General features: G+C 43.8%; 2 protein-coding genes across 3 annotated transcripts in view; one reads left to right on the top strand and one right to left on the bottom strand.

Moving 5' to 3' along the window:
• Window positions 1-3,644, bottom strand: part of ANKRD13C (ankyrin repeat domain 13C) — a 41,507-nt gene extending 37,863 nt beyond the window's left edge. For both annotated transcript variants that reach the window (XM_048496075.1, XM_048496077.1), the window contains exon 1: window positions 3,070-3,644. In XM_048496075.1, the coding sequence (XP_048352032.1) occupies window positions 3,070-3,433 (364 nt within the window). In that variant the 5' untranslated portion in view covers window positions 3,434-3,644. The remainder of the gene's footprint in view (window positions 1-3,069) is intronic.
• Window positions 3,645-11,739: 8,095 nt separating this feature from the next.
• Window positions 11,740-26,000, top strand: part of CTH (cystathionine gamma-lyase) — a 31,408-nt gene continuing 17,147 nt past the window's right edge. Inside the window, exons 1-4 of the mRNA XM_048496078.1 lie at window positions 11,740-12,139; window positions 17,033-17,114; window positions 20,043-20,138; window positions 24,197-24,306. Coding sequence (XP_048352035.1) covers window positions 11,972-12,139; window positions 17,033-17,114; window positions 20,043-20,138; window positions 24,197-24,306 — 456 coding nt within the window. The 5' untranslated portion in view covers window positions 11,740-11,971. The remainder of the gene's footprint in view (window positions 12,140-17,032; window positions 17,115-20,042; window positions 20,139-24,196; window positions 24,307-26,000) is intronic.

Here is a 26,000-nt window from a genome sequence, read left to right as displayed (position 1 = left end):
CCAGGCTTATGTCTGAGCAGCTGGTTTCCCTTTGCTGCCCCCGCTTTCCCCCCTTCCAGTATGACAGAGTTCAATTGGGTGTGTTTATATTGTTATTACCCTCTCTTAGTAGGATTTACAGGAACTGTTATTCTGTTGACTAAGTATTTCATTGGATTTTATTGTAATCACTGATGTTGTACAATGCCCTGAGCCCTTGGGAGAAGAGTGTCTTATACACTGAACTACCTACCTACCTACCTAAATAAATATCACATCACTGAAGAACCAAAAGAAAACCAATGTTAACACTATTACTTATCTGTCTGGCAACAGCCTCATCTCTTCCCCTAACTCAGGGGTCAGCAACCTTTACCATGCAAAGAGCCATTTGGACCTGTTTTCCACAGCCCCGAAGATCTACGGAGCCACATCCAGTTCGGCCCCTCCACTCACCTTTTCTTCCAGTGCTGGGAGGCGGAGGCGCCAGGCAGGAAAAACCCCTCTGCCCGATGGAACAAGCAGGTGCCTGCTCCGTGGGGCAGAGGGTGGATGGAGGCCGCAGCCTGCCTGTTGCTGCTGTCTCTCGCGCTGCGGGTTGCAGACCCCTGCCCTAACTCCTCCCACTTAAATGTCTAGGAACACCAGCACCTGTTCCTTAAATGCATATGAAAAATCAAGTAACATTAAAGAAAGCTTTGCTTGCATAACCATGTGTACACATACAACAAACATGCACAAAAGCATCCTATTCACACTTGGTCTTAATATTATGTGAGTCACTTGTTGGGACTCTGCTTGTGAGATTGCTGATCTCTATACTATGAAAATGTCATTATGTCAAGTTTAAATAGGTTATCACCACCTTAATCAAATGGCAGTATATTAACCAAATAGGTCACAGTATTTGATGTTAGTGGCACTGTGCGTAAAAGGACAACTCATTATCTTCAAAAAGAAAATACAAGCTGTTTTTTGAAAAGGTATATTTATAAATTGCCATTGTACTGTTCTTGACAAAGGTTTTAGTGTATAGGGATAGAAGGCAGCCTAAACAGATGATGACAAGCAAGTAGCACCTATACTTTCCTGGCTAGATATACCTTACATTAAAGAAACCAGGGCATAGAAAAGCAAACAATTTGAGATTATACACATATAAATGATACCATAGCCAGAATTTAAACATTTGCAATGAGTCTTGTATCTTGAAACTTCAGCATGAGTTTGCATCATATCCTTTGCATGACCCTATAATTGTTTAGCTATGCACTAAACCAAATAGATAAAGAAAATGTTACTCATGCAATTGTTTTGCAACTGTTACTGTATTAGGACTATTGTTTACTTACTAATTGCCTGCAATCAAGGTATCTTACATACCCCAGCATGCAGTTAACAAGCTTTATGATAAAGGGCTATAAAGAATAGCGAAGAATCAGCAGTTTAAAAATTTTATCGAACAGTTACAACTCCTCTCTACATGCACTATTATTATGTAAAATTCTAACAAATATTGTGAGGATTCAAAACAATTGCTCATAAAAGCACAGCTGAAAATATGGCTGAAAACCTGTGATCACAATAAAGACACAGATCTCTCTTATAATATTCAAAGAACTGGCTACAGTGAAAATTCAAGAATGTGGATGAAAGGATTGAAAGCATAACAATCTGGAAAATCTAATGTCTCAATAATAATGAATACTGGAGAAGTGAATTGCTTTCCAAAAATGTCTCTAGACGTCTGAAGGGGGAAAGGAAGTCCAAATTTATATATGCGGCACAGTCATTTCTGTAGACAGAGGAGAGAAACATTTACACAGCCTGATCTAATGTATGTTTAATTCCAATTAATTCTACAAGAATTACACTCAAATCTGCACTGCAATGCAGCCAAAAAACCATCTCCTAAGGTGGGGTGGGGTGTTTTTTTTGCAAAGAGACCATCTCAGTGTAAACTCTGCAAAGGGACATCTCAGTTTAAACTCTGGAATGGAAAAGACAACACATGCATCCATAGATTAATAAGGGCTGAAAAGTTTGATTCCTGTTTAAAAGAATGATGATTTCCCTCAGCATTTTGTTAATACAATATTACAAATGTTCCATTTACAAGAATTAGAAGCATTGGAAGAATCAGTCATGACTGCACTTCAGGCCAATACACTGCCTAAGAGAAAAAGGTTATGATGATCTAATCCATTTATTTGAAAGACTAATTCCGGGATAAGTAAACTAACCACTATTTATGAAAATAACCACGTAAGCATGCCAGGGTCTATTGCAACCTTTGCTCCAAGTTCTTCCGCAGAATAAATGTTGGAGATGTTTCTACACCAGCATTCTTCCAAGAAATGGATAGATGCATTCCTCAACAAAAACAAACAGCAAATTGGAGACAGTAGTTTTGACTGAAAAAAAGCACAGAAGGAAAGGGTTAAATTCCTCTCCCTTTGTCCAGTGCAGCTACTTCAATCAACTCCAGAGACCTCCACAGCTGCTGTAAAAATAAAAATAGAATCGTTGGGGACACCAAGGAACTCCCCTGTAACTAACCAGTGATATCTAAGGATGCAGTTGTCTCACAAACATACTGGTGCGAACACTAGGATGTGCATTTCATCCTCTTTCAATTAACACGGGGTTAGCGCCAGTTGTGCTGTCACAAAAAGCCTTTCTGCACCAAAGCCACTTTACTAGGTCACTGTAGGTTTGCACACACCCAGGTCCTGGCACGCAAGAAGAAAAGAGCAACTTCTCCAGGCAATGCAAATCCCTGCAGAAGCCAAGCGAGCGCGGTGCTGTCAACGGATTCCAGGGGGACCAAAAGGGATAGGAGGCGCAACTTTAACGTTTACTCCATACCAAGGCCCTGCAGACTTGGGCTCTGGGGACAATTTACTCCACAGTCCAAACCCACACAAAAGCGGAGACCGACTCTGCCGTCCTCAATCGGGGAAGCGAGACAAACAGGAAACGCACCGTGTTTGCTAAGAGGAAGGCAAGCCGGCCGGAGTTAGAGATAGGCTGGGATGAAGCAAAAACAAAACTCCGCGGGCAATTCCCCTCGGCCCGGTCGCCGCTTACCGTGGCTGTCCTTCTGGCCGATGCCCTGCGTGCGGATCAGCGCCGACAGACGCCTCACGTCCCCCTTGAAAACACACTCGTGGACGGGGAACTGCGCCGCAGAGCACTTGTCGGGCTCGGGGCCGGCGGCAATGGCCGCCCCCCCGGAGCCTCCCTTGAGCGGCAGCCGGTAGTGATGGTGGTTGGTGAAGATGCGGTGGCCCCCCGCGCGTCCGCCTTTGCCGCTCCCCGCGCGGCCCGCGGTGAAGGCGCCTCCCCCGCCGGGCGCGGCCGCGGCTTCCTCCTCGCCGGGCGCCAGCAGGTCCCCGTCCTCCTTGCTGGGCTTGTGGTCCCTGCGCAGCGAGCGCAGCTTCTCTCCGGTCATCGCCAGCGGCGGCCCCGAGCGCGAGGGGGCCCCGACGGGGAGCCGCAGTCACTGCGGTGGCGCTCAGAGCCGCGGCGGCGAGTCCCGTGCCGTCTGCATCCCCTTTATCCGGGAGCGCTCGACAAGCCCCGGGGCTCAAAGCCCGGCCGAGCTGCCTTCAAACTCCCTTCTACCTGCCGCTCTCAGCAGCTTCACCGCGCCGCCATTTTGTATAGCGAATCTCGCGAGATTACGTGGCTCAGTAGAGCGAGATCGCAGAAGCTATCGCGAGATGGGAACTCTGACCGCAAATGGAATGAGACGGTCGCTGGTTCTGCTAATGGCGTTATCCTCTGACGGACGACTTGGTAGGGCTCCCTGGGGGGGGTGAGGTAACCAGAAGAGTGCAGGTCGGGATGAAAAAGGGGGACTGATGAGGGACGCTGCGAGAATACGGAATTAAAAGCCTGGTGCTAGTACTCTCGCGAGGCGTTACTGGTGTTTCAGCCTCCTTACTACGGCACGGTCCTCAAGCTGAGTCTTGTGCCTTGATCTTCTGCAACATTGTAGGAAGCGGATATCCGGGCTCGGAGTTCACACATGGTGTTATCTCCAGCTGGATTCAAGCAGTCACAGATTTTTCGGTCCTTTGGTAAAAATTTATTGGGACCAGTTGTCCTAATACCGCTGCTCACAATCATTCAATTTGGAAAAAAATAATAATAGTAGAAGAAGAATGGTATAAAAAGAGGTACCAAAATGCAGAATGGGATGTCTGATAAGAAGAAAGACTAGAAGGGGATGTTAGCATAAAATCCTGTGTTGATTCACCATATCTTCAAGAGTGCTTATGAGGGGAAATGGAGAAAGGATGCCCTATCAGAACAGCAGTCAAATCACAGTCATTCCCTTCTTATCTTCTAAATCAGTTGTGTGTGGGGGAACCCCCTACCCCATGGGAGCACTGAGATAAAGTAAGTAAACACACATACTGAAGAGGTATCTAACCCCAAGGATTTCCGGATAGGGTGAGACTGTATGACTGCACAATTTAGTTTGAAATCACTATTGGTAAACTCAGTGAGACAGGCATAGAAATATGATGTGATTTACTTATTTAATTAATTCAATTTAATAGGCTGCCCCTCCTCTTCCGGGCCTGGTGTGACTTACAATTTAAATACAAAAATAAAGATTGTTACCAATTAAAACCATCAACATTAACATTGTTATTAAAACATCCTGCAGATTTGACAGTCCCAGTAGTTTAAAGCAGCAGCGCTGAAATATCTTCATCATGGGATGTAGTACATTCTCATTAGTGCGGGCAGAAGGAATGGGAAACAGTAAAAAGAAAGAAAGAGGGGGATGAGGGAGGCTAGTTGGTATCATGGGTGCCTCAACCAGAAGCCTAGTGGTACAGTTCTGTTTTATAGACCCTGTGGAATTGCATGGGATCCTGCAGGGCCCTGCTCTCGCTAGACAGAGCATTCCACCAGACTGGGACCAGGGCTGAAAAAACCCTCACCCCGGTTGAGCCTAACTGCACTTCTCTGTGACCAAGGCCCATCAGTAAGTTATTATTACCCAGTCTCAAGGCTCTCTGGGGAATGTGGGTTTCACCGATGAGGGTACATAAAGTTGTGTGACAAATTTATGTTTTTGGGGTCAGCTAAATATTTAGGTAACCAACAGTGATGCATGTGAGGTGGTAACAGTGATGCTGATGTGGTGCAAGAATGTGGCAAAATAGTGATAGCATTCATGCCAATGTATGGTTGCAAAACATTAAATGAAAAAAATTGTAAAAATAAATAATGTTTGCAGGACTGGAGACTGACCAGAAGAGCAACAGAGCACTGAACAGTGTTCTGTGATTACAAAGAGGGACGATCAAGGATAAGCATATGAGTATTATATATAAAGTTATGCCAGTGTTGAGAAAATTCAAAGAAAATGTTTCTTCAGTCTCCCGTAGTATTATAACTGGGGTCACCCAATGATGTTGGTTGGAAATAAAGATGAAGAGAACAGAAAGATCTAGGAAACCCAGGTTTTAATCTCCACTCTGCTATGGAAATTTGTTGGGTGACCTTGGGCCAATTATAGACTCTGTACATAAACCACCCACAGGTGTGTTGTGAGAATAAAAAGGAAGAGAGGAGCATGATGTAAGTCATGCTGGATCTCAGCTGAGGAAAAAGGCAAGGGAATAAATGAAGTAATTATGTTCTTGTTGGTAAGCAGCCTCAAGTGCAGTTGTCATATCATGCAGGATAAATATATGGTACTTCACCACACAAAGCATAATTAATTTATGGAATTTGCTGCCCCATGATGATAGCCTCTAGCTTCAATGTAAATGCATGTGGCATAGTGATGTAGTGTCAGACTGGGATCTGGAAAATTGAGGTTGGAACCTCCACTTGTACATGTAACCTTGCTGGGTGACCTTGGATCAGTCACATACTCTGAGACCAACTTTTCCCACAGGATTGTTGTGAGGATAGAATGGAGAAGAGGGGAATAATGTAAGCTGCTGTGGTCCCCACTGTGGAGAAGGTGGGGTATAAATGAAGTCAATAATAAATATAGCTGAAGATGGGATGCAGTTAAAAGGTATGTTGGTGAATAGCTCAAAAGATGAGAATGAGGCCAGAAAAAGAGAGAGAATATAGGGGTTGCCAGGAGGAGGAAAAGAGGAAATACTGAACTCAGACTAGGTGTGACATGAGCAGATTTCCTGAGCTTTTTATAAAACAGTGATCAACAGCAATTGTGAGCCTCAATTTGATGTGGACCCATGACCATGAGGTAGGACATGGTTTAACAGGCAGGTCTCTAAAGTGCAATTTTAAAAACATTTGGATTCTGCAGTAATTTCCATGAAATAAAAGGGAACTTACTTCTGAATAGACCTGAGCAGCAAGTGTTCCCTGGTTAGTGCAAACTATAATCTAAGGTCTGAAATAACATTTGGATCTAATTGTGCAAGACACTGGATCTCTTGTGCAAAATACAGGCATTGCCAACCAAAGAAAGTAAGGCTCTTGAATGGGAAAATCAGATCTTAAAACAGATGGCATGTACTCTCAAGTACTTTCAGGTATACATCTTTATTTTGACTTAGCATTCTGTCAGTAATCTGTTGCACACTAAGACAAAATCTGTAGTCTGAAGTTCTTATAGGAAGCAGAACAATGAGGGAAAATATTATTTTCTTCAAACACTGGGAATGGATTGGATCCTGCGCAGCTTTTCTGTCAGTCCACAAACTGTAACTTTCTTGGTCCCTCCTTCCCACAGGAATAAAAAATGCCCACTGAATGTTCAGGAAAAGTTCTTGCACCCACAGATGGGGGACTGCACTGGAAATGCTGTGCTGTCCCATGTATCCCTCCATCATGCTTGGATCTATACTTGGGTCTCTTTTTCCCCAGCTACCATGTACCAACATTGGGGCCATCAGAGGGAAAAACTGAAGGATGTAGGCACCTCTCCACTGTGTCTGGATCAAGTTTCTGCTGAGAACCCCCCCCCCCCCACACACACACACACAAATGCCATTGATAGGCCTGGAAGACTGAGTCCAGCTTAGCTGAGAATGATGTCCATAAGGAACATGTATTGAACTCTATCATTTGTATTTAGTTGTCATTCCTGTAAGATACTCTAGGACTCAGTTCTGGCTGAAAAGGATATATGTGCTATTTCATGTATTCAGTGACTGAAAAGGAATACTTTGATGGATGATATTTCAGCTGTAGATCAGAAATCTATGATGGAGATAACATCTTATTATTACAATAAAACTGGAGATGCTCAAACACTCTTCTGTTCAGACTTCAATTTGTTCACAAATTTTAAAGAAGACCCTTAAACCCTGGAAGAAGTATTCAGTTGTTTCGAAATCTTCAAAACTAATCTGCTCATATGTGTTCTTGTACTGTTTTCCCTATTTTCTCATCTCTCACACAGCCTGTTTGTAATATACAAAAGATGGATCCCAAAATTTTCTGAGAGGCATCTATTTTCTGTAGAGTAGTGACTTGCTGTTATGCCAATCTTTAGTCCTGTGCCTTTTTAGCACCCCTTAGTGGGGTCCAGCTACTTACACCTGAACTGCATATACCACAGCTTTACTCCTTTTACAAGAATACCCTCCTGAGCATTGTTTTGCACATTTTGCAAAATGCTAGAAGTTCAAAGGCCTTCCTAAGAGACTCAGGCAGAGTGTTCCACAATGTAGAAGCCACTACAGAGAATGTGCTGTCCGATTTACCTGTTGTAGGGTGGTTTTGCTCAGATTAACTTGGATGTGCGGAGCTGTCACAACAGAATGTGGCAGAAGAGGTGGTCCTGTAAATATGTGGGTCCAATGCTTTTAAGGGTTCCATAGGTGATAGCTAACAACTTGAACCTGGTAACTGATCGGTAATGAGTGCAGTATCTGCAGAAGGGTTTACTGCTTGGGATGAGATTGTAGCTGCAGAGGCCTGCAGTGTTCTGTACCAACTGTAATTTTCAAATTGTCTTTAAGGACAGATCCTTGTAGACGGTATTACAGTAGCCTAATCTTAAGGTCACCATAGCATGGATCCTCATGGCCAGGTCAGCAGATTCAGATAGGTGGCCATCTTCCAGGCTAAGTGGAGTTGGTAGAATGCTTTTTTGCAGCTGGATTGGCCTGTTTCCTCAGTAAAAGTTGGATCAAGTATCATTCCTAGGCTCTTAAGTCAATTCGAGCCATCTTGGCCTCATCAAAAGTGAACAGCACTGTGTCCTTCAGCTCCTTGTCTTTCCCAAGAAACATTACCCCCATCTTGTCAGGATCCAGTTTTAATTTGGTTACCCATACAGCTGTCAAATATTGGTTCATTGTCTGTAGTGCACCACCAGGTGATAAAGAAATATAGAGCTGGGTACCATCTGCATATGAATGAAGCTCTATTTGATACTCACAAATGATTTAATCAAAGAGTAATAATTTCTCCCACAAAGGAGGCCACACATAATAGAAAATATGTCCCCAGCAGTTACCTTATGAGTCCTGCCCCCAAGGAATGATTTGAATCAATCCAAAGCACTTCTCTTAATTCCTGCTTGTACTTCCATACGTTTCAACAGGTCCACTGTTAAGTCTAGAACAGGGGTAGGGAACCTGCGGCTCGAGAGCCGCATGCGGCTCTTCTGCCCTTGTACTGTGGCTCCCCGAGCCGAGCTGCCAGCCCCATCCTTGCCCACCCTGCAGGCAGCAGGGCGGGCGCACCAACTGCCCACGGTTGGCTGGGCCGCACCGCGGGCTTCCCCTCTCGCCCGCCCCGTTGGAGTGGGGTGGGCGCTTTCCCGGCGGCCGGCAAGGCTGAGCTGCCGGCTTCATCCTTGCCCGCCCTGCAGGCAGCAGGGCGGGCGCATCCATGCGCTTCTCAGAATAAGCGGAGGAAAAGGTAAAAAACCCTATATATATAGTGTTATCTTTATTTTAAATGTCAAAAATTATTTGCGGCTCCAAGTGTTTTCTTTTCCTGTGGAAAACGGGTCCAAATGGCTCTTTGAGTGTTAAAGGTTCCCTACCCCTGGTCTAGAAAGAGCATGTTCATTTCTATTAATTAGATTTAAATTTTCTTGCACTGCTGCCTGGAAAAAAAATCATCCAATTTTGACCATGCACCAGCACAATGAATGCCACCAACTAATTGATGGCACCACCAGAGACAAAGCAGAGCATACACCTTTTTATTTTTTGTTTTATTGCTGTGAAGTCACAGCTGACTTATGGTGACACTCACAGGGGTTTCAAGGTAAGAAATTTCAGAGTTGGATTGCCATTGCAATGATGATGGTATTCCCATCCAACTACTAACCAGGGCTGACCCTGCTCAGCTTCCAAAATCTAATAAAATCAAGATAGTCTGGGCCATCAAGATCACAACACACCTTACATAGCTGAGTTAAATAATGCATGCATGTCTGGGCATAGGTACTACCAGCAAGGCAGTCATTGTGAATGTGCATCAGCAGTTGGATATGTGGTCACTTGCCATAATGAGTAGTACAACCTCACAGGTTTAACAAGGTTTAACAAGACTTGAAATTCCACTTGTTTTGAAAGTATTCAACACAAAGCAGGCAATGCAAGCAAGGTAAATCTGAATTTCAAACACATTTTCTGTGACATTCTCCTGTAATCCAGAGAAACAGGGTTGTAAGCATAATATTGTCAAATAATATACTTGAACGCTTAAAGCAGTATACAATTTGTAAGTATATAGTTATAATTAATAGTATTTAATCTAATAAAAGCAGGAATGAAAAAGGATCCACAGTATTGTATTAGTACTATAAATGCATGCATTAGTACTTAATGCGTTGCCTTAAAATGCATGCCAGTAAGACTTTTTTGGAATTAAAAATGTATTTTGGCATATGCTTTCATGAGTGAGAGCTCACTTTCACGTGCATATGGGCAGGGGCGTACCTAGGCAAACTGGCGGCCGGGGACAAAACCTGAGTTTGGTCCCCCCCCCACGTATGGGCAGCCACCCTCCCCCACCATGACCAAACAATGATTTTTTGCACCAGCTCACAAAACACATCCCACTCCCAGCAAAACATACATGGCTCTCTCCCCACCAACTCTTTTCCTAATTTCCTAGTCTTTCTAGTCTTTATGACAGCAAAAATAGGCAATAAAAATTATTGTTGATGCATGATAAAAGTAATTGGCCCACTTCTAGACCATGTCCTGTCCCTTTAATAGAGACTTAATGTGTAGAAGTGGGTTTAGTTTTCATAGCATGAAGATAACTAATATCATGTGTATTCCATTCAGCCTCTATTAAAGGGGCAGGATTTTTTTCTCCAAGAAGTTGGTAAACCTAGCCAAGTGCCCCTCCACTAGCTTTCTATCATATCAGAGTTTTCTTCCACATAGGTGGCACAGTAGATGCTTACGAAAAATCCATAAAGCATCACCTTCACATCTGCAGAACCAGATCCCTTTATCTTCCAACCTTCCAGTATTTTCTGATTGGCCCAAAATCCATGCCTACTGCTCATTCCCCTTTCTCATCTCTCCAAACGCTGTTGGGGGGGGGGGGGGCGAGCGATAGGCCGGAGGGCGCACTTCACTCCATAGCTTCCCCCCCCCCGGCCCCCCAGCCCCCCAGCCCCCCAGCCAACAACAACAAACCTTCCTCCTCCTTGGGTAACCTTGGGTTTGTCATTCTCTCACCTTACCTCACTTTGTAAGAGCTTTTGTGAGGATAAAATGCAAGAGAAAATGCAGATGAGGAGAACCACAGTCAGCTCTTTAGAGGAAGGACTGGATTACAATTTGATCCCCCACCCCCAAGTAAAAGAACCTTCTTCCTCCGGCAGGCTGCCTCTGTTGGCCCTTGGAAGCACCAGCCGGCGGGAGGAGGAGTTGGCGGTGGCGGCGGCGGGGGAGCGATGGGCGAGTGCACCCACCGGCCCATCACTTCTCCCCCCCCGCCCCCCCAAAAGTAAACAAGCCTTCCTCCTTGTGGAGTGCTTCCAAACGCCAGCGGCGGCGGCCTGCCGGAGGAGGAAGGTTTGTTTATGGGGGGGGGGGGGAGAAGTGATGTGCCGGTGGGTGCACTCGTGGAGTGCGCCTGCTGGCCCATCATTCCCCCCACCCCAGCCAACAACAAACTTTCCTCCTCCGGCTAGAGTGCTTCCAAGGCAGCGGCGGCCTGCCGGAGGCGGAAGGGTTGTTGTTGTTGTTGTTGTTGTCGGGGGGGGGGGGAGAAGCGCCCACCGGCCCATCGCTTCTCTACCCCCACCCCCAGCAAAGTAAACAAACCTTCTCCTTTGGCAGGCCACGGCAGCTGGCCCTTGGAAGCACCGGCCGGCTGGAGGAATTGGCTGGGGGAGGGGGGGGGGAGAAGCGATGGGCCAGGGGGGGAACTCCACAAGTTCGGATTTAGGAGTAGTGTGGATCAAGGGCTAATTTAGCAGTTCTACTCCTCAGCTCACGTTCAGTGAACAAGCAAGCCTTGTTCAGTGGAATAATTAATCCAGTCCAGACCCAAAGCTGTTTCGTGATACGGACAGCTATTTACTTAACCGGTCCTTGGCCGTCCAGGCGCTGGTAGTCTCCTCTAATGTCCCGGCCAAGGATTTACCCAAGGGGGCGCTCACTTGCGCAGAGCGGATTGCACTTTGTGATATGGGTGCCACCGCCCTCGGGCTCCGCATGCTCGCCAGTTCCTTGACCACGTCACCCACGGGACTCGGCGCGACACTCCTCTGCTTTGCGCCAATGAAGGGCCTTCGGTCTCTCTCCGTCCAGCGGGATAGGGCCGCCTGCTCTCCACCCACTGTTGAGCAGCGTGGCGATGCGCTGGCCGGCCGGCCTGGGCGGGGCTTGCCTACCTTAAGGCGGCTGTCAGTGCCGGCCCTTCCAGAGCCGGTGAATGAGCAACCAAGTGTGACTTTGCATCAGCATCCTCGCCGGCGCTCCTACTCCGGACCCTGCTGCCTTGCGCCTGTGTGTCCCCAGGGACCCGCTTGCTGCTGCTGCTGCTGCTGCGCCTGATGGAAAAGGCAAAAGCCAATAGCTCCGGCTTCTTGCCGCCCTTCAAGCATTTCGCCACGCAAGCCATCCACGTGGGACAGGAACCCGAACAATGGACGTCCATGGCCGTGGTGCCCCCCATTTCCCTCTCAACCACGTTTAAGCAGCGGGCGCCGGGAGAGCACTGTGTGAGTGGAGAGGGGGAAAGCAAATATAGAGCCGGGGTGTGGTTTTAAAAGGGGGAACATGCGCGCGGGTGTGGGGGTGTGTGTCCCTTTTTCTCTTCTCCAGTTTAGGTATTTCCCTGCGTCTTCTCCTAGTAGATACAAGTAGCACCAGATCAGTAGCAGGATCTTATGTATGTTTACTGTGAGGTGAATCCCACTGTGGTCGTCGAGACATAGGACTAACATAATTTTAATATATTTTAACTAGGAACGACTTCATCACTAATTGATTAGTCTTGCATGGGCTGCTAGATCATAGGTTCCTTAGAGAATTATTAGAGTCTGGTAAGAGAATATTAATATTGCCCATTTAACAGGAGAAGATAATGGCTAATTTCCCTTTTTCATTTTACATTATCAAATTGATAGAAGTTGTAGCTGCTCTGAAACAAGAAAGTTTGTAGGTGGAAAAATATTGCTGTCTATTATGAAATCAGTTAGAAATTTCCTGACAGTGTTTGGATAACTGTAACACACTTGAAAGTAGGTGTCTCCTGCTTTTCAGGAAAACTTGGCTAAGAAGAGGATGGGTATATGGGGAGGTTATCCACTTCTAAAGAAGCAATTGCATAATTAATTGTGTAATTTAACTGACTGAAGAAGGAAAAAGAAATCTGAGTTATTCATACTCCTCTCGACATGACAAACCTTAACTCAGTTGTATCAGTTTGGTAATGTGTAAGCACCAGGTCATTACTGGGGTGAAGTCACAACATAACCAGTGGTGGAATTCAAATAATTTAACAACCGGTCCAGTGGTGGGATAGAAATAATTTAACAACTGGTTGTTTACAAGCACCATTTTAACAACCGATTCTGCCAAAGTGGTGCGAACTGCTGAATCCCACCACTGATCACAACGTTTACTAAGCAGGCTTTGTTTATGGGGTGGTTTTCCATTGACTTCCATTATACTTTACCTCCAGTTGGGTACTCTTTTTACCAACCTCAGAAAGATGGAAGAGTGAGTGAACCTTGAGTGGCTACTTGAAACCAGCTTCCACTGGGATCAAACTCAGGTCTTGAGCAGAACTTGAACTGCAGCTTACCATTCTGCACCACAGGGCTCTTGTATCTTTTTGGTACATATTAGCATTCTCTAAGGCAGGGGTAGGGAACCTGCGGCTCTTCTGCCCTTGCACTGTGGCTCCACGAGCTGAGCCGCTGGCCCCATCCTTGCCCGCCCTGCAGGCAGCAGGGCAGGTGCACCAACTGCCCGCGATCGGCTGGGCCGAGCCGCGGGCTTCCCCTCTCGCCCGCCCCGTTGGAGCGGGGTGGGCGCTTTCCCGGCAGCCGGCAAGGCTGAGCCACCGGCTTCATCCTTGCCCGCCCTGCAGGCAGCAGGGCGGGCGTATCCATGCGCTTCTCAGAATGAGTGGAGTAAAAGGTAAAAAAACCCCAATATATATAGTGTTATCTTTATTTTAAATGTCAAAAATTATTTGCGGCTCCAAGTGTTTTCTTTTCCCGTGGAAAACGGGTCCAAATGGCTCTTTGAGTGTTAAAGGTTCCCTACCCCTGCTCTAAGGAGAAGAGTGGGTCTGCAGTAAAAGTCACACTCTGAATGTTGATGGGCAACAATATGGGGGGGGGAGGATTTAACTGTTCCAAGAAAAACAGGCAGCAGATATATTTTTGAAAACCTCTCTTCTATAAATGTGTGGGTACAACCCTAATGGGTTGCTTCTGGAATATTTCCAACTGTCATTTACTGAGCTGTTATATTTGTGGAAATAACGAAATTGTTTTTAAAATGATCCATAGGATTTTGTTGAAGGGGGGGAGGTTAAACTAACAGGAAATTTTACTCTGCTAGCTAAGCATGATAATGCTTCCAGTCAAATGTGAATGTCTGGATTATCATCATAGCTCTATTGTGGGTTGCTCCAAGGCAAAAAGGTCACAAAATAAGGCTGACTCACGCTTAACTTTGCACAAAACAAACCTGCTTTGCCATGGAACTAGTCCTTTTAATGATGCAACATTATGCAGAAATTGCATAAACAAGTGGGCAGCTTCCCAAAGTACTGTATTATTTGTTTGTTATTTCAGGTTGAAAGAAAACATACCTGTGTTGTAAAACCAGTGGAACATAACTGAGTTAAGCATGTTTAATAAAAATTTCTAATGGTTTACTAGTTAGCTTTTAAGCATTAAGCCAGGAAAGAGCAAAGTGCAAACCCAGTTATTTCAAGACATTTCTGTACAGAATAATCTGTTCCAGTGTGAAAGATAACCTTTATCCCCAGGCACAGGCCAAATGTATTCTAGTTAAATTCTGTCTCAGAAAAAGATGTTAGGTTTGTGTATTCTTCCACTACAGAACTCAACATGCAGAATCTTCTTTGTTATAGAATGCCCCGTCTGAGTTCTAGTGCCTGCCAAGCCCTGCTCTCCCCATCCATTTGAAAGTTTCAAAGTAAAAAATACATGAACTGTAAATCTCTTGTATCAAAGTACCATGTTCAGTAATGCACAAAATAATGGTTTTAACAAAGGCAGTGCATAAAAATGAATGGCAATTCTCATATTCGTTTGGGACTATATTCTAATGCAGAAGCATACAATTTTCTCAACTACTGCAACTCAACCACTGACTGCACTGACTGATTTTACTAAGATCTTTATCTGAGACAAAGTATAGTTTATATAGCCATAAATACAAATAATATATTCTAAATACAAATAGTATATTCTACAGCAAGGCAAAATAACAAATGTGCAAGGACTGTAAATATAGACAGAATTTTTTGGTAAAGATATTACTTCAGCAGGTTGTGGGCCAAAGACACAATTAAGTTCAAACTAGTGGCTTGCCTCTTTGGTTGTACTAAAACTTAGGCCCCTTCCGCACACTCAAAATAATGCGTTTTCAAACCACTTTCACAACTGTTTGCAAGTGGATTTTGCTATTCTGCACAGCTTCAAAGAGCACTGAAAGCAGTTTGAAAGTGCATTATTCTGCATGTGCGGAAATAAAGTGGTTGTACTGCATGAATTTTTTTGGTAGCACTTGTTTGTCTGCATATAAGTATTTTGCAAAGAAAAAAAATGTGAAATTTCATTAAGTATATTTGTTGACTGTTTTGAGAAGAATAACAATGGCAGGGTAATTAAATAAACTTAACACCAGCTATAATGCTTTTATTCCTGCTGTATCTCTTGAGAGAGTTTCCCTGCTGGGTTTATGTGATAACCAGGAACCCACACCCTGTCATTCTGCAGTTGTCCCTTTGTTTGTCTTCCGTTGTTGTTTTTAGAGCAAAAGGATATGTCTCATGCTTCTGATTTTGGTAATTTTACCAGCATCGTTATCTTTTTGGGTGGGCAAACATTAGATAGATGTTCTCTGTGTAAAGTTTTGGGCTTTTCTGATGGGATCCCTTGTCATTCCTGCTGGTTCCTTAGCCTCTTTGTAATTGTTTCCCCATGTGCTTGCCCTGAGGGACTTATTAGTGGGTTCTCCTTCAACCAAACACATGCACTCACTGGCATTCAAAAAGAGGGGAGAACTGCCTAGAATCTCATATCCACCAGTCCCATGGTATGTTCCTCTATAAAACCAGGCCCACTTGTTCCTTCTAGAGGCTGTCTCCTAATACATACCTGTACTCTGTTCCTAAACTCTCAGGGGTTTTCTGCAGCAGGCATGCAGCATATGGCTTAAATCGCTGGCAAGCTGCATCTAGCTGAGTGATCCAGCAGTCCATGTGGCAGACTGAAAGGCAAAGTCCAGGACTGCAATGATAATTATTCCCCGTAATCTCTAAGGCATAAGAGTTGCTTATGCAAGCAAGAGATTCAGCCTTGATGTTTGCTTTGTACCATGGTGTCCTTTTGTCATCCTTCTCCCTTTCCTTCGTGTTTTTTGCTGAATTGGAGTTGCATTTTATGTGTGTGCACTCTATTTAGCTTACCATTGGAACTGCTCTGCCTCTGTTTTAGGTTCATGAAATGAGACAAAGGCAGGTCATCTGAAGGGCATGTTTATTGTCAGACTTGAAAGCCTACTTGTAAGCCTGGGCAGAACCTTTTCTGAAGCGAAGACAGAAAAAAAACACCTCCTTTAATCATGCTTTGGATTCAGTCTTGTTGCCTGGTCCTGGCATACAAATGCCTGCCTAGACAAAATCAGTTCTTTTTGTGTTAGCACTATGTGTATGTGTCTGTAATCCTCCAGCAATATTTTACACCCTGATATTTGCATAGCATTGATTTATTATGTAAAACTGGTCCAGTCCTGAATGCTTAAAACACACACACCTGAAGTTGGCTTATACTAAGTCAGATCATTGGTTTGTGAAAGTCAGTGCTGCCTACTCTGACCGACTGGCAGTGGCCCTCTGGACTATCAGTTTGAGATCTTTCGCATCAGTTACTGCTTGCTTCTATTAACTGGAGGTGCCAGGAAGTGAACCTGGGACATTCTGCATGCGAAGCTGGGGCCCTACTACTCTGCTGTGACACCATATAAGCCCACACTCCCAGCCCAAGACAGTAGTGACTGCAGTGGCTTACAGCATTTTCAGTTTGTTAGCATAATACCAGGTACAATGTAGAATATTTCATGTATAATGGGGGATATTTCTGTAAGGAGGGGGATGATATAGACGAATAAAGGGCAAGGAAGTGTGTGAGACATTTCCATCACTTTTCCCTATAATTGTGAAATCAAATAACTTGTTTTTTAAAAAGAAAAATGAGAAAAGGTTTTTAGGGTCTGTGTCCAATAGCAACTTTGTATTGGGGGCGGGGACCATTAATACATCGCGTAAATGTTATCCCTGCTAATATTTCACCTCTTCTGCAAACATTCCATCAACTATTTTCTCCCCCCCCCCCCCTCTTTCCTAGGGTTTTGAATACAGCCGTTGTGGAAATCCTACTCGAGATTGCTTGGAAAAGGCTGTAGCTGCACTGGATGGTGCAAAATATTGTAAGCTGTCAATATTTTGAATAGAGAAATAATTATTGTGCATATTGTGGGTTAGTGGCAATTTGCAAAAATCATGTTTTGTAAAAGAAGTTGAACATTGGGTAATTCTGATTTTGGTACAATGCTTTTAACAGTTTTGCTCAGCCTGATGGGCCATCACCCACCCCCCCACCCCCAAGATTTAGAGTGGGTTTTTTTTGGGGGGGGGAGGCATTTTTTTGGTTATTTACAGGAAACATCTGTCTCCTAATCATGAGATTGCCAGTGCTTTCTGTCAAATGTGAATAATCAATATGTGGACTCAAGTACCTACACATGGTGTAAGTTACAGATTGAAGAGACTGGCAGCATCAAGATTCTTTTCAGATTCCTATAGTTTCCCTCCTTGATGCTGTTCACATATTGGGGCTCAACTTTTTGAGGTGGGAGAAGGATGAGACAGGAGAATTTACTTTACTATTGTGTCAGCAGTTTCTGTTTGGGAACTGTGATGGCATAGGAGTGTCATTATCCTGCTATGCCGTTCCCGATTAGGATTTATTATTACAGTCATATTATACTTAATACAATGTAATGGTTTGCTAATCTAATCCAATCTTAATGTGTATAGAACAGGACATTTGAAATTGTGCAGTTATTCATATGATCACCACTGCAAAACAGTGTAATTCTGTAACCTGGAAACAGTTGTTAAATAAAACCACTGTTTCAATTTTGGCGATATCCCCACTGCCGATTAATCCCGGGATACTCACACGAAATATCCAGGTTTCACGAAGAACTCCCCACAGCTGAATCGCTGAACACAGATTATCGTGGTTCTGGCGCTCCCCCCCCCCCCATCCCGTGTTTTTCCTGAACCTGCATGAATGTGAACCTTAAAAAAAAAAAACGTCTCCAATCCAGATCGGTGGGGAGGTTCAGGGATCTAATTTCCTTCCACAGAGAGTGACGCAAATGCCTTCCAGCCAATTAGAGTGCGGCGGGCTGTAAGCAATACGCCCACAGCTTTTTTTTTGGTTTCGCTTGGCTTTTTCTGTTTTGCTCGGCTGAGGCTATTGTTGAAACGTGTGCACAAAGAAGGGAGAATGTGGGCACAAAAGGACAGGAACCAGTCAAACATGGTCACAAGGGGTCAATCAGAAAAAAGCTGCATATCACGTGTACGTGTTTACATGCTCATGTTACCCAGTACTGCACTGGCGTAATGCCCATTGGGCAAGGTGGGCAGCTGCCCAGGGCATCACCTTGTGGGGGGCATCAAAATGCTGGGTTCGTTTTTGGGTATTTTAGTGGTTTTCCATTTTTGGCCTGCAGGGGGCGCAGCTTTTAGGCTAGCGGCACCAAAATTTCAGGGTATCATCAGGAGACTGTCCTTATGCTACCCCCAAGTTTGGTGAGGTTTGGTTCAGGAAGTCCAAAGTTATGGACCCCCAAAAGGGATTCCCCTATCCCCCATTGTTTCCAATGGGAGCTAATAGGAGATGGGGGCTACCCTTTGAGGGTCCATAACTTTGGCCCTCCTGAACCAAACTGCACCAAACTTGGGGGGTATCATTAGGGCAGTCTCCTGATGAGACCCTGATATCTTGGTGCCAATACATCCAAAAATGCGCCCCCCTGCAGGACATCCCAGAAATTTGCCCAAGAATCTTTGTTCTGCATTGAGTTTTCTGTATTGCTGTCCATGGGGGTTGCAGGCTGGGGGTGGGGGAGCATTTCTGAAGGCACAGTCTAAAAACTTTCAGGGTCTCATCAGGAGACTGCCCTGATGATACCCCCCAGGTTTGGTGCAGTTTGGTTCAGGGGGGCCAAAGTTAAGGACCCTCAAAGGTGTAGCCCCCATCTCCTATTAGCTCCCATTGGAAACAATGGGGGATGGGGCACCCCCTTTGGGAGTCCATAACTTTGGACTCCTTGAACCAAACCTCACCAGACTTGGGGAGTAGCATAAGGACAGTATCCTGATGATACGCTGAACATTTGGTGCTGATATGTCTAAAATGCACCCCCTGCAGGCACCAATGTCCTGGTGTAAAAAAAATTGGTTGTGGTGGAGTGGCCGCCCATGGGGGGCGGGGGGCATCCAACTCAGGTTTTGCCCAGGGCTACAGTTTGCCCAGGGCTGCCTCGTTACGCCCCTGCAGTACTGTCATGACAAAAAAGTTTCCGCCCCTACATGGCATGACAGCCAATCAGGATAGACCCTCCAAGCCGATTGCATGTAAATGGGGATTGTCACATTCTTTGAAACTGAGATAGGCATAGATGCCTTCACTAGAAACATGCTGCAGTGTGGAGGTTGAAACCTCGATGAAAAGGTGCAGTTTATTTTGAAACCTGGTTGTATCTGTATTTAATTTTCAGTGGGGATTTGGCCTGAGTCACAGCCACCAATTTAATACCAGTTTCTTTGAAACTGGGTGCCTCATATGCTGCCTGCTTTTGCTGCTGTAATATAGAAGAAATAAAGGCTCTTCACTATCTTTAAAAATGTGCTATTGATACATTAGCCAAAAAAACTGTCTGGACAAAAGAAAACTGGTTTGGTCTTCGAATGCTTGAAAATTTATGGACTAATAAGTATCAGAATGTAATAACTCAATCAGCAGCCTTTGTTTTAATGTTGTCAAAATGTCATCACACTTTTGTTGAATCCAATATTGCCAATTGTTCTTATGGCTGTTATGTGATGAAAGCTACTCTGTTGCAGTGCTGTGTTAATGTCTGTTGTTTTCTTGTTTGTTTCTGTTATCTATTATGGCAACATTAACTTGATCTGGAAAATCTGCATAACTAGTTATCATGTGAAATAAATAAAAGTGGAAGAACCTGAATCTTTGAACACTGATGGTATATGCTGTAAACAAAGGTCAATTATTTATTTTAAATAAAATATTAATTGAAGATTTCTCTATTTTCTTTCAGGCTTAGCTTTTGCTTCTGGGTTAGCAGCTACATTGAATATTGCACATCTGTTAAAAGCAGGAGATACTATTATATGCACTGACGATGTCTATGGAGGTGAGCCAAGTATCTGTATATAGTAGGTCTTGATAGTGCCAATGGAGTGTTACCACTTGTTCTCCCCTTCATATGTATTCTTAAATAGGTCTCAGTCACTTGTTACCATAGCCTGAGGAGAACCTTGACCTTATCTTCTCTAAAAGCACAAGGTTGCTAGATCTTAAAATGGTTGCTAAAATGGTTGCTAAGATGAAGTTAGCCAAGATGGAGCCAAGTCAGACTATACACATCTAAGAAGGGGTTCCTTGGTAACAGAGGTTGGAATCCAAAAGTCTCAAATAGATTTAGCTGGTTTGCACCCTTCAAGACTGTAGCACTGAAGCTCTTTTGTATGTCAACAGCCATCAAAAGTCAAACTTTTCTGAGCCCTTCAGGGGAGGGTGGCCTATAAATTTAAAGTATCTATAAATAATTTTTTTAAGTGAATTTTGTGTTAAAAGTTTGTGAGGTTAATAGAGCTTTTTCATAAAATACCATTCAAAATCTCTAACTTTTTAAAACAAATACTTCTGAAAATCTCAATTATTTTACTTTTTTTTTTGCATTGTATACTTGAGCCTTAGGCTCAAACTGGACAGTGAGACTTTTAACAAGTGGAGTCCAGATTTGCTGGACCTGGCTCATGTTCCCTGCAGTCACACAGGAGCCAAGGTGCCTTTTTAAGCGCCTCAAAGGTCGAACTGTGCTTTGGGGCTGTGGTTTTGGGGGGTGGGCAGGTTCTGTACCCTATGCCATTTTCCTGAGCTGAAATGGCCCTAGCATATATTAATTGCCCCATTTTAGAGCTACTTCTACAGTTTACCCCCTCACGAGGAACTTGAACCTTACATGAATTGTCACAATTTAAGCCTTTCATGCTGTTGTACCCAAACTTGAATCTTTCCTTAATCCATTAGGATTCCTGAACCCCACATGCAAATTAGTTAGATCCAGCAGAGATTCTCTGTGGGATCTGAGCCACTAAGTTATGGGGAACTAAAAATCTGGCTACAATCAGCTGCTTATCAATCCATGTGTTGTTATATGCTATTCCTAGAGGTTACTGAACTGAACTAGCTTTGGTGACATCCATATAATCCACATTATAATTTGTAAGCTACTGAAAGTGACTTATTTACTCTTAAGATGTCTTTGTCCCTTTAAATTAAGTTAAATTTGTCCCTTTAAAATAAGTTAAATAACAAATGAGTTTTCATTTGAAACACTGAATAATAATACCTTACTGTTGTTTGAAAGGTGGTTCAAATACATCATAATCAGAATTATTCCTTATTCTGAATTATTTCTTTTTCAGCTGACATTTTTATACTGTACTGCTTTCTTATATGACTTTCCTAGATAAAAGGGTGGAACTCTTTCTTATCAGGGATCTCTGTGCTGCTGACTTCCCTGGTGCTGTGCATAAAGCTGTTGGGGAAGCAGCCACGGGCAATCATTTTGCCTAGGTATCCCCTTTCCCTAGTTAAGAGCTGCTGTAGTATAGTTACGTGTCCTCGTTTGACTGAGCCTTTCACATAGTGATAGGAGAAGGGAAAACATGTTTTCCACAAAGGGGTGAAGGACTGGCAGCATCAACATAATTTCTGTTCTGTTTTTCAGCTAATATTAAAGTAACATCCCTACGCTACCAGAATCCTTTAAGACATCTAAAATAGATTAACTACATAGGTTATCCAACCAAGTGTTTTATTTCTGACTTCTGTGATTTTGCATTGCTTTGGTTTTTTTGTATAGTTTTTCTGTGTTAATAGTACAGAATTTTAGCAAAAGGAAGATGTAAGTCAGAAACCAGAAGTAAAACTGGACTCCTTGTTTGCCAGCATGAGAGTCATTTATAAAATAGAGTAACAAGAGTTTGGTAATCTGTGGTACTTCTGAATTCTCAGTTAAGCACCTGGAGTACATGTGAATACGCATTCTGTTAATGTGTGATGAAATCTAGACAATATGCAGACTAGAAAATTTGGCACTACTTATTGAATTAACATTAGCTGTTGGAAGTTTCCATTGAGGTGTTGGCTGAACTTTCAAGAATTGTTATTTTATTATTTTATTCATTTAAAAAACTTGTAGGGCAGTTTTTGTTCTTAAATTACTCCCAAGTAGCATACAATCTCTTAAAAATCAATTTAAAGCACATAATAAAATAAAAAGAGCAGTAGTAAAAGAGGGAGGGTAAAATAATGAAAACCGTTGGGTTTAGATAAAACTCAAGTCAAATTAGTTGAAACAACATGAATCAGTTGCCCACCAGTACTTGCTCATTAAAATCTTTGATAAATCAAAAATTTGGTGGTGAAGATGGGCAGCCCCAACCAAAGCCAGAGGTGGCATGATGTGGTGCTGCTGTAGTGCTTCAAGTGGGCTTTCCAGTGGTACTGGGAGCAAGAAAAAGCTCTGAAATTCTCCTATCGCTAGATAGGGCATACAGGACTAAATCCAAGGGCCGGGGTGCAGTGCTCCTGGCCCTAAATCTTGGCAGGGAACCAACTAATGTCTGCTCCGCCTATGGGAATGCCCTGTCCCCCCCACCCCCCGATTGGGACACAAGCACAGCCCTGCCACAGCCCGGACTTCCAGGTTTTGTGGTATGGGGTTGAGGGATGGTTGGGCACCTGCTGTTCATCTGCCACCTCTGTTGTAGTAAGTGCCCCAGGTAGGGAAAATGGAATGGTGACGACCACACCGCTCCCTAACACCCTTTTGGCCCCCTCCACATTGGATGGGACTAAGTTTACCTCTCCCAGCCTCACCTGGCCTCTGTGATCCATGCTATGGTCACCTCTAGACTTGATTATTGCAATTCGCTCTACTGGGTCTTCCTTTGTGACTGATCTGGAGGCTGAAGTTGGTCCAGCATGTGGTAGCACAACTGCTCACAGGTAGTTCAATATAGGACCACATCTCTCCTGTGTTTCGCCGTCTGCACTGGCTTCCGATGGAGCACCGGATCGTTTTCAAGGTGTTGGTATTAACCTCTAAGGCACTCCGCGGCCTGGGGCCCTCATACCTTAAGGACCGTCTGTCCCTATATGTCCCCACCCAGCCTCTGCGTTCGGCAGAGGCCAACCTACCGGTGGTCCTGGGCCCCTCCATAATACGGCTAGCCTCCACCTGGGCCAGGGCCTTCACCACCCTGCCCCCTGCCTAGTAGAACTCCTTGCCATCATCTGTCCATGCTCTGTGGGACCTTGCACAGTTCCATAGGGCTTGTAAGACAGAATTATTCTGCCAGGCCTTTGTGCCGGGGGGGGGGGGGGGTAGCCATTGAAATGCCATTCCCTACATTCCACCTGGTAGTCAGATTTGTAATATCTGATGTTGTTACCACCTTGTCTACCTTTGTTGATATAAATAGGATTGCCATCTTGCTATTTAATCTTTTATACTGGTTTGTATTATATTCGTTAATTTTAAGTCGTTTTATATTGTATTGGGTTTTATTTTGCTATATTTATATGTTGTAAACCACCCAGAGCCCTTCAGGGGTGGGCAGAGGTGGAACTACCAGGGAGTGGGGGTGCATTGCACCGGGCACACGCCTGGGGTGGCGGAAAAGCTCCAAGGTCTCCTGGGAAGTGTAGTTCCCACCAGGCCGGTTCTGCTTCAAGTGAACAGGCTGCTTTTGCCAGCCTGCACTTTCAGGTTAAACTAAGGTAAGTGTGGGGGGTGGCGCCACGGGGGGCAGAAAACGCAAAGTGCACACAGGGCGCAGTATGGCCCAGCTACGACTCTGGCGGTGGATGGTATAAAAAGACTAATAAATAAATAAATAAATAAATAAATAAATAAATAAATAAATAAAATGAGTTAATTCTCACTAAACTTACAAGGGACTGTATTCCTAGACATACTTACTAGGGATTAAGTCTTAGTGGGACTTTTTAATAAAATACATGGGATCAGGTTGTAATGCTTCTGCATGGCTTTAATGGAAACTAAAATTAATTTTTGTCTATAGAATTTGGGATGCATCTCCAAAAAGATGAAACAATATCCATAATGCTGTGTTCTCATTGTTTCACAATCATACATATGTCTCTTTCTACCATTAGGAACAAACAGATATTTCCGGAGGATAGCAACACAGTTGGGTCTGAAGGCAGTTTTTGTTGATTGCACCAAACTGGAATGCCTTGAAGCTGCAATCACACCGGACACTAAGGTGACAAAGTTTGTTTGTTTGTTAATGTTTGTAAAGCAGTGTTTGCAACATGCTAAGAATGACTTTATTCCATTCCTATTGTAAACCCTGTTCTTTTCACACGGACACAGACAGGGCCATCTTATCCATTAGGTGCTTTGGGAACAATGCCTAGGGCCTATGAAAATTTTAGGGCCTACAAAATTAGGATTAACAAAAAATAAATAAATACAGGAATTGGGAAGAAAAACAAATCCAAATAAAGATATTTATTTTCTCATCTACGTTATTGTGTGTGTGTGTTTTTAATTTGCACCCTTCCCACCGTATGATATTTCATATTAAAATATGAGAAGGGAAGGACGGGCAAGGGCTAAGGAACCCCCCAATTTTTTTACTTCCGTTTTTTAACGGATTTGCATGTTTTGACGTCTGTAGAGTGTCTGTCCCTAGTGGTATGTCCGGTTGAGACAGGGATTCGAATACAAGAGTACCTAGGGCTTACGGAAACCTTAATGCGGCCCTGGACATGGGAGTTGGTTGGGATGATGATGACTGCTCAATGGAAGAGACTAAAGTGGTTTAGGACAGACTTCTTTTACTGGCTATGTTGGAATTGGTATAAAATAAGACAGACTATACATGGTTTAACCGTAGTCACTACCTGATTTGTCAAATGATCACAAAACGTTTGTCTATGTGAGTATGGTATAAATGGAATGTATGGATGCATCAAAATTGAAACCTGTCAGAGAACTTAGCAAGTTTTAAGGAAGATGAAGAGTTGGAGCAGGCCGCTTTGAATCCTATTCAGTACCAGCTCAGTTCTTTAAGGTAGTATAGATGGGTGCATGAGATTCTTGTATAAACCCATGAAATATTCAACAAAATAGTACTTAGACTCTAAAGGGTTGCTTCCCCTAATGTACCTTCAAAATTTTCTGAATGGAAAGGGAAGAATTTTCATTAACATAAATTCCTTAATGGGTGGAACATTTGGGGGGGGGGGGGGGCGGGCATGCCATGCCACTAGTTTATCAGGCCTTTATGCACTTTTCCATCAACCATGCCCACTTCTGCTTATCAAGCAAATTGTATCCTGCCTACATCTTCATCTCATTTTCTTACTAACCTGTTGTGCTATGGGGTTAAAAACTCACCAAGGATCTGTGTTGCAGAGCCTTTTCCTCTGAGAGTTGTTTTGACTCTCCCCCACTTCCCACTGGGGCTTTCTCCAAGGACATTTCTTGTCTCACTGCAAAATGATACTAGAAGGATGTCTTTATTTGCCACAATATATGCGAGTATGTGTGTGGTATCTTCCAGTCTTAATTGCAGTGTTCGGTGCAGCATTTGCCAGTTTGGCTGTTTTGGTTGTACATAGGTTGTTTGTGAAACTTTGTGTGTGAATTCCACCTCCATGGCGCCAATTTGTGACAAGCCTTTAAAAAAATGTTTTTACTGTGGAGATACATACATCATCCTAAGATTTTTGGGATCGAGGTTTGTTTTGAACTGTAAACCTTCCCCTCAGTTTCCAGGTGCTCCATGGGTAGTGAGTGTATAGGCTTTCAGTTCACTGCTGTGAGGTAAGTTTTGGAAATTATTGAGATTGCTGAGGCTGGATTAATATATAAACTAAGAAGATTATTTATTTACAAGTTGGTTTAAATAAACAAACCAGCGGCACAGGTTTTCAGGCAGACAAAGTAGAA

The sequence above is a fragment of the Sphaerodactylus townsendi genome, linkage group LG05 (genome assembly GCF_021028975.2).
Source record: "Sphaerodactylus townsendi isolate TG3544 linkage group LG05, MPM_Stown_v2.3, whole genome shotgun sequence".
Classification (NCBI taxonomy): Eukaryota; Metazoa; Chordata; class Lepidosauria; order Squamata; family Sphaerodactylidae; genus Sphaerodactylus; species Sphaerodactylus townsendi.
This window is presented reverse-complemented; position numbering and strand designations above follow the sequence as displayed.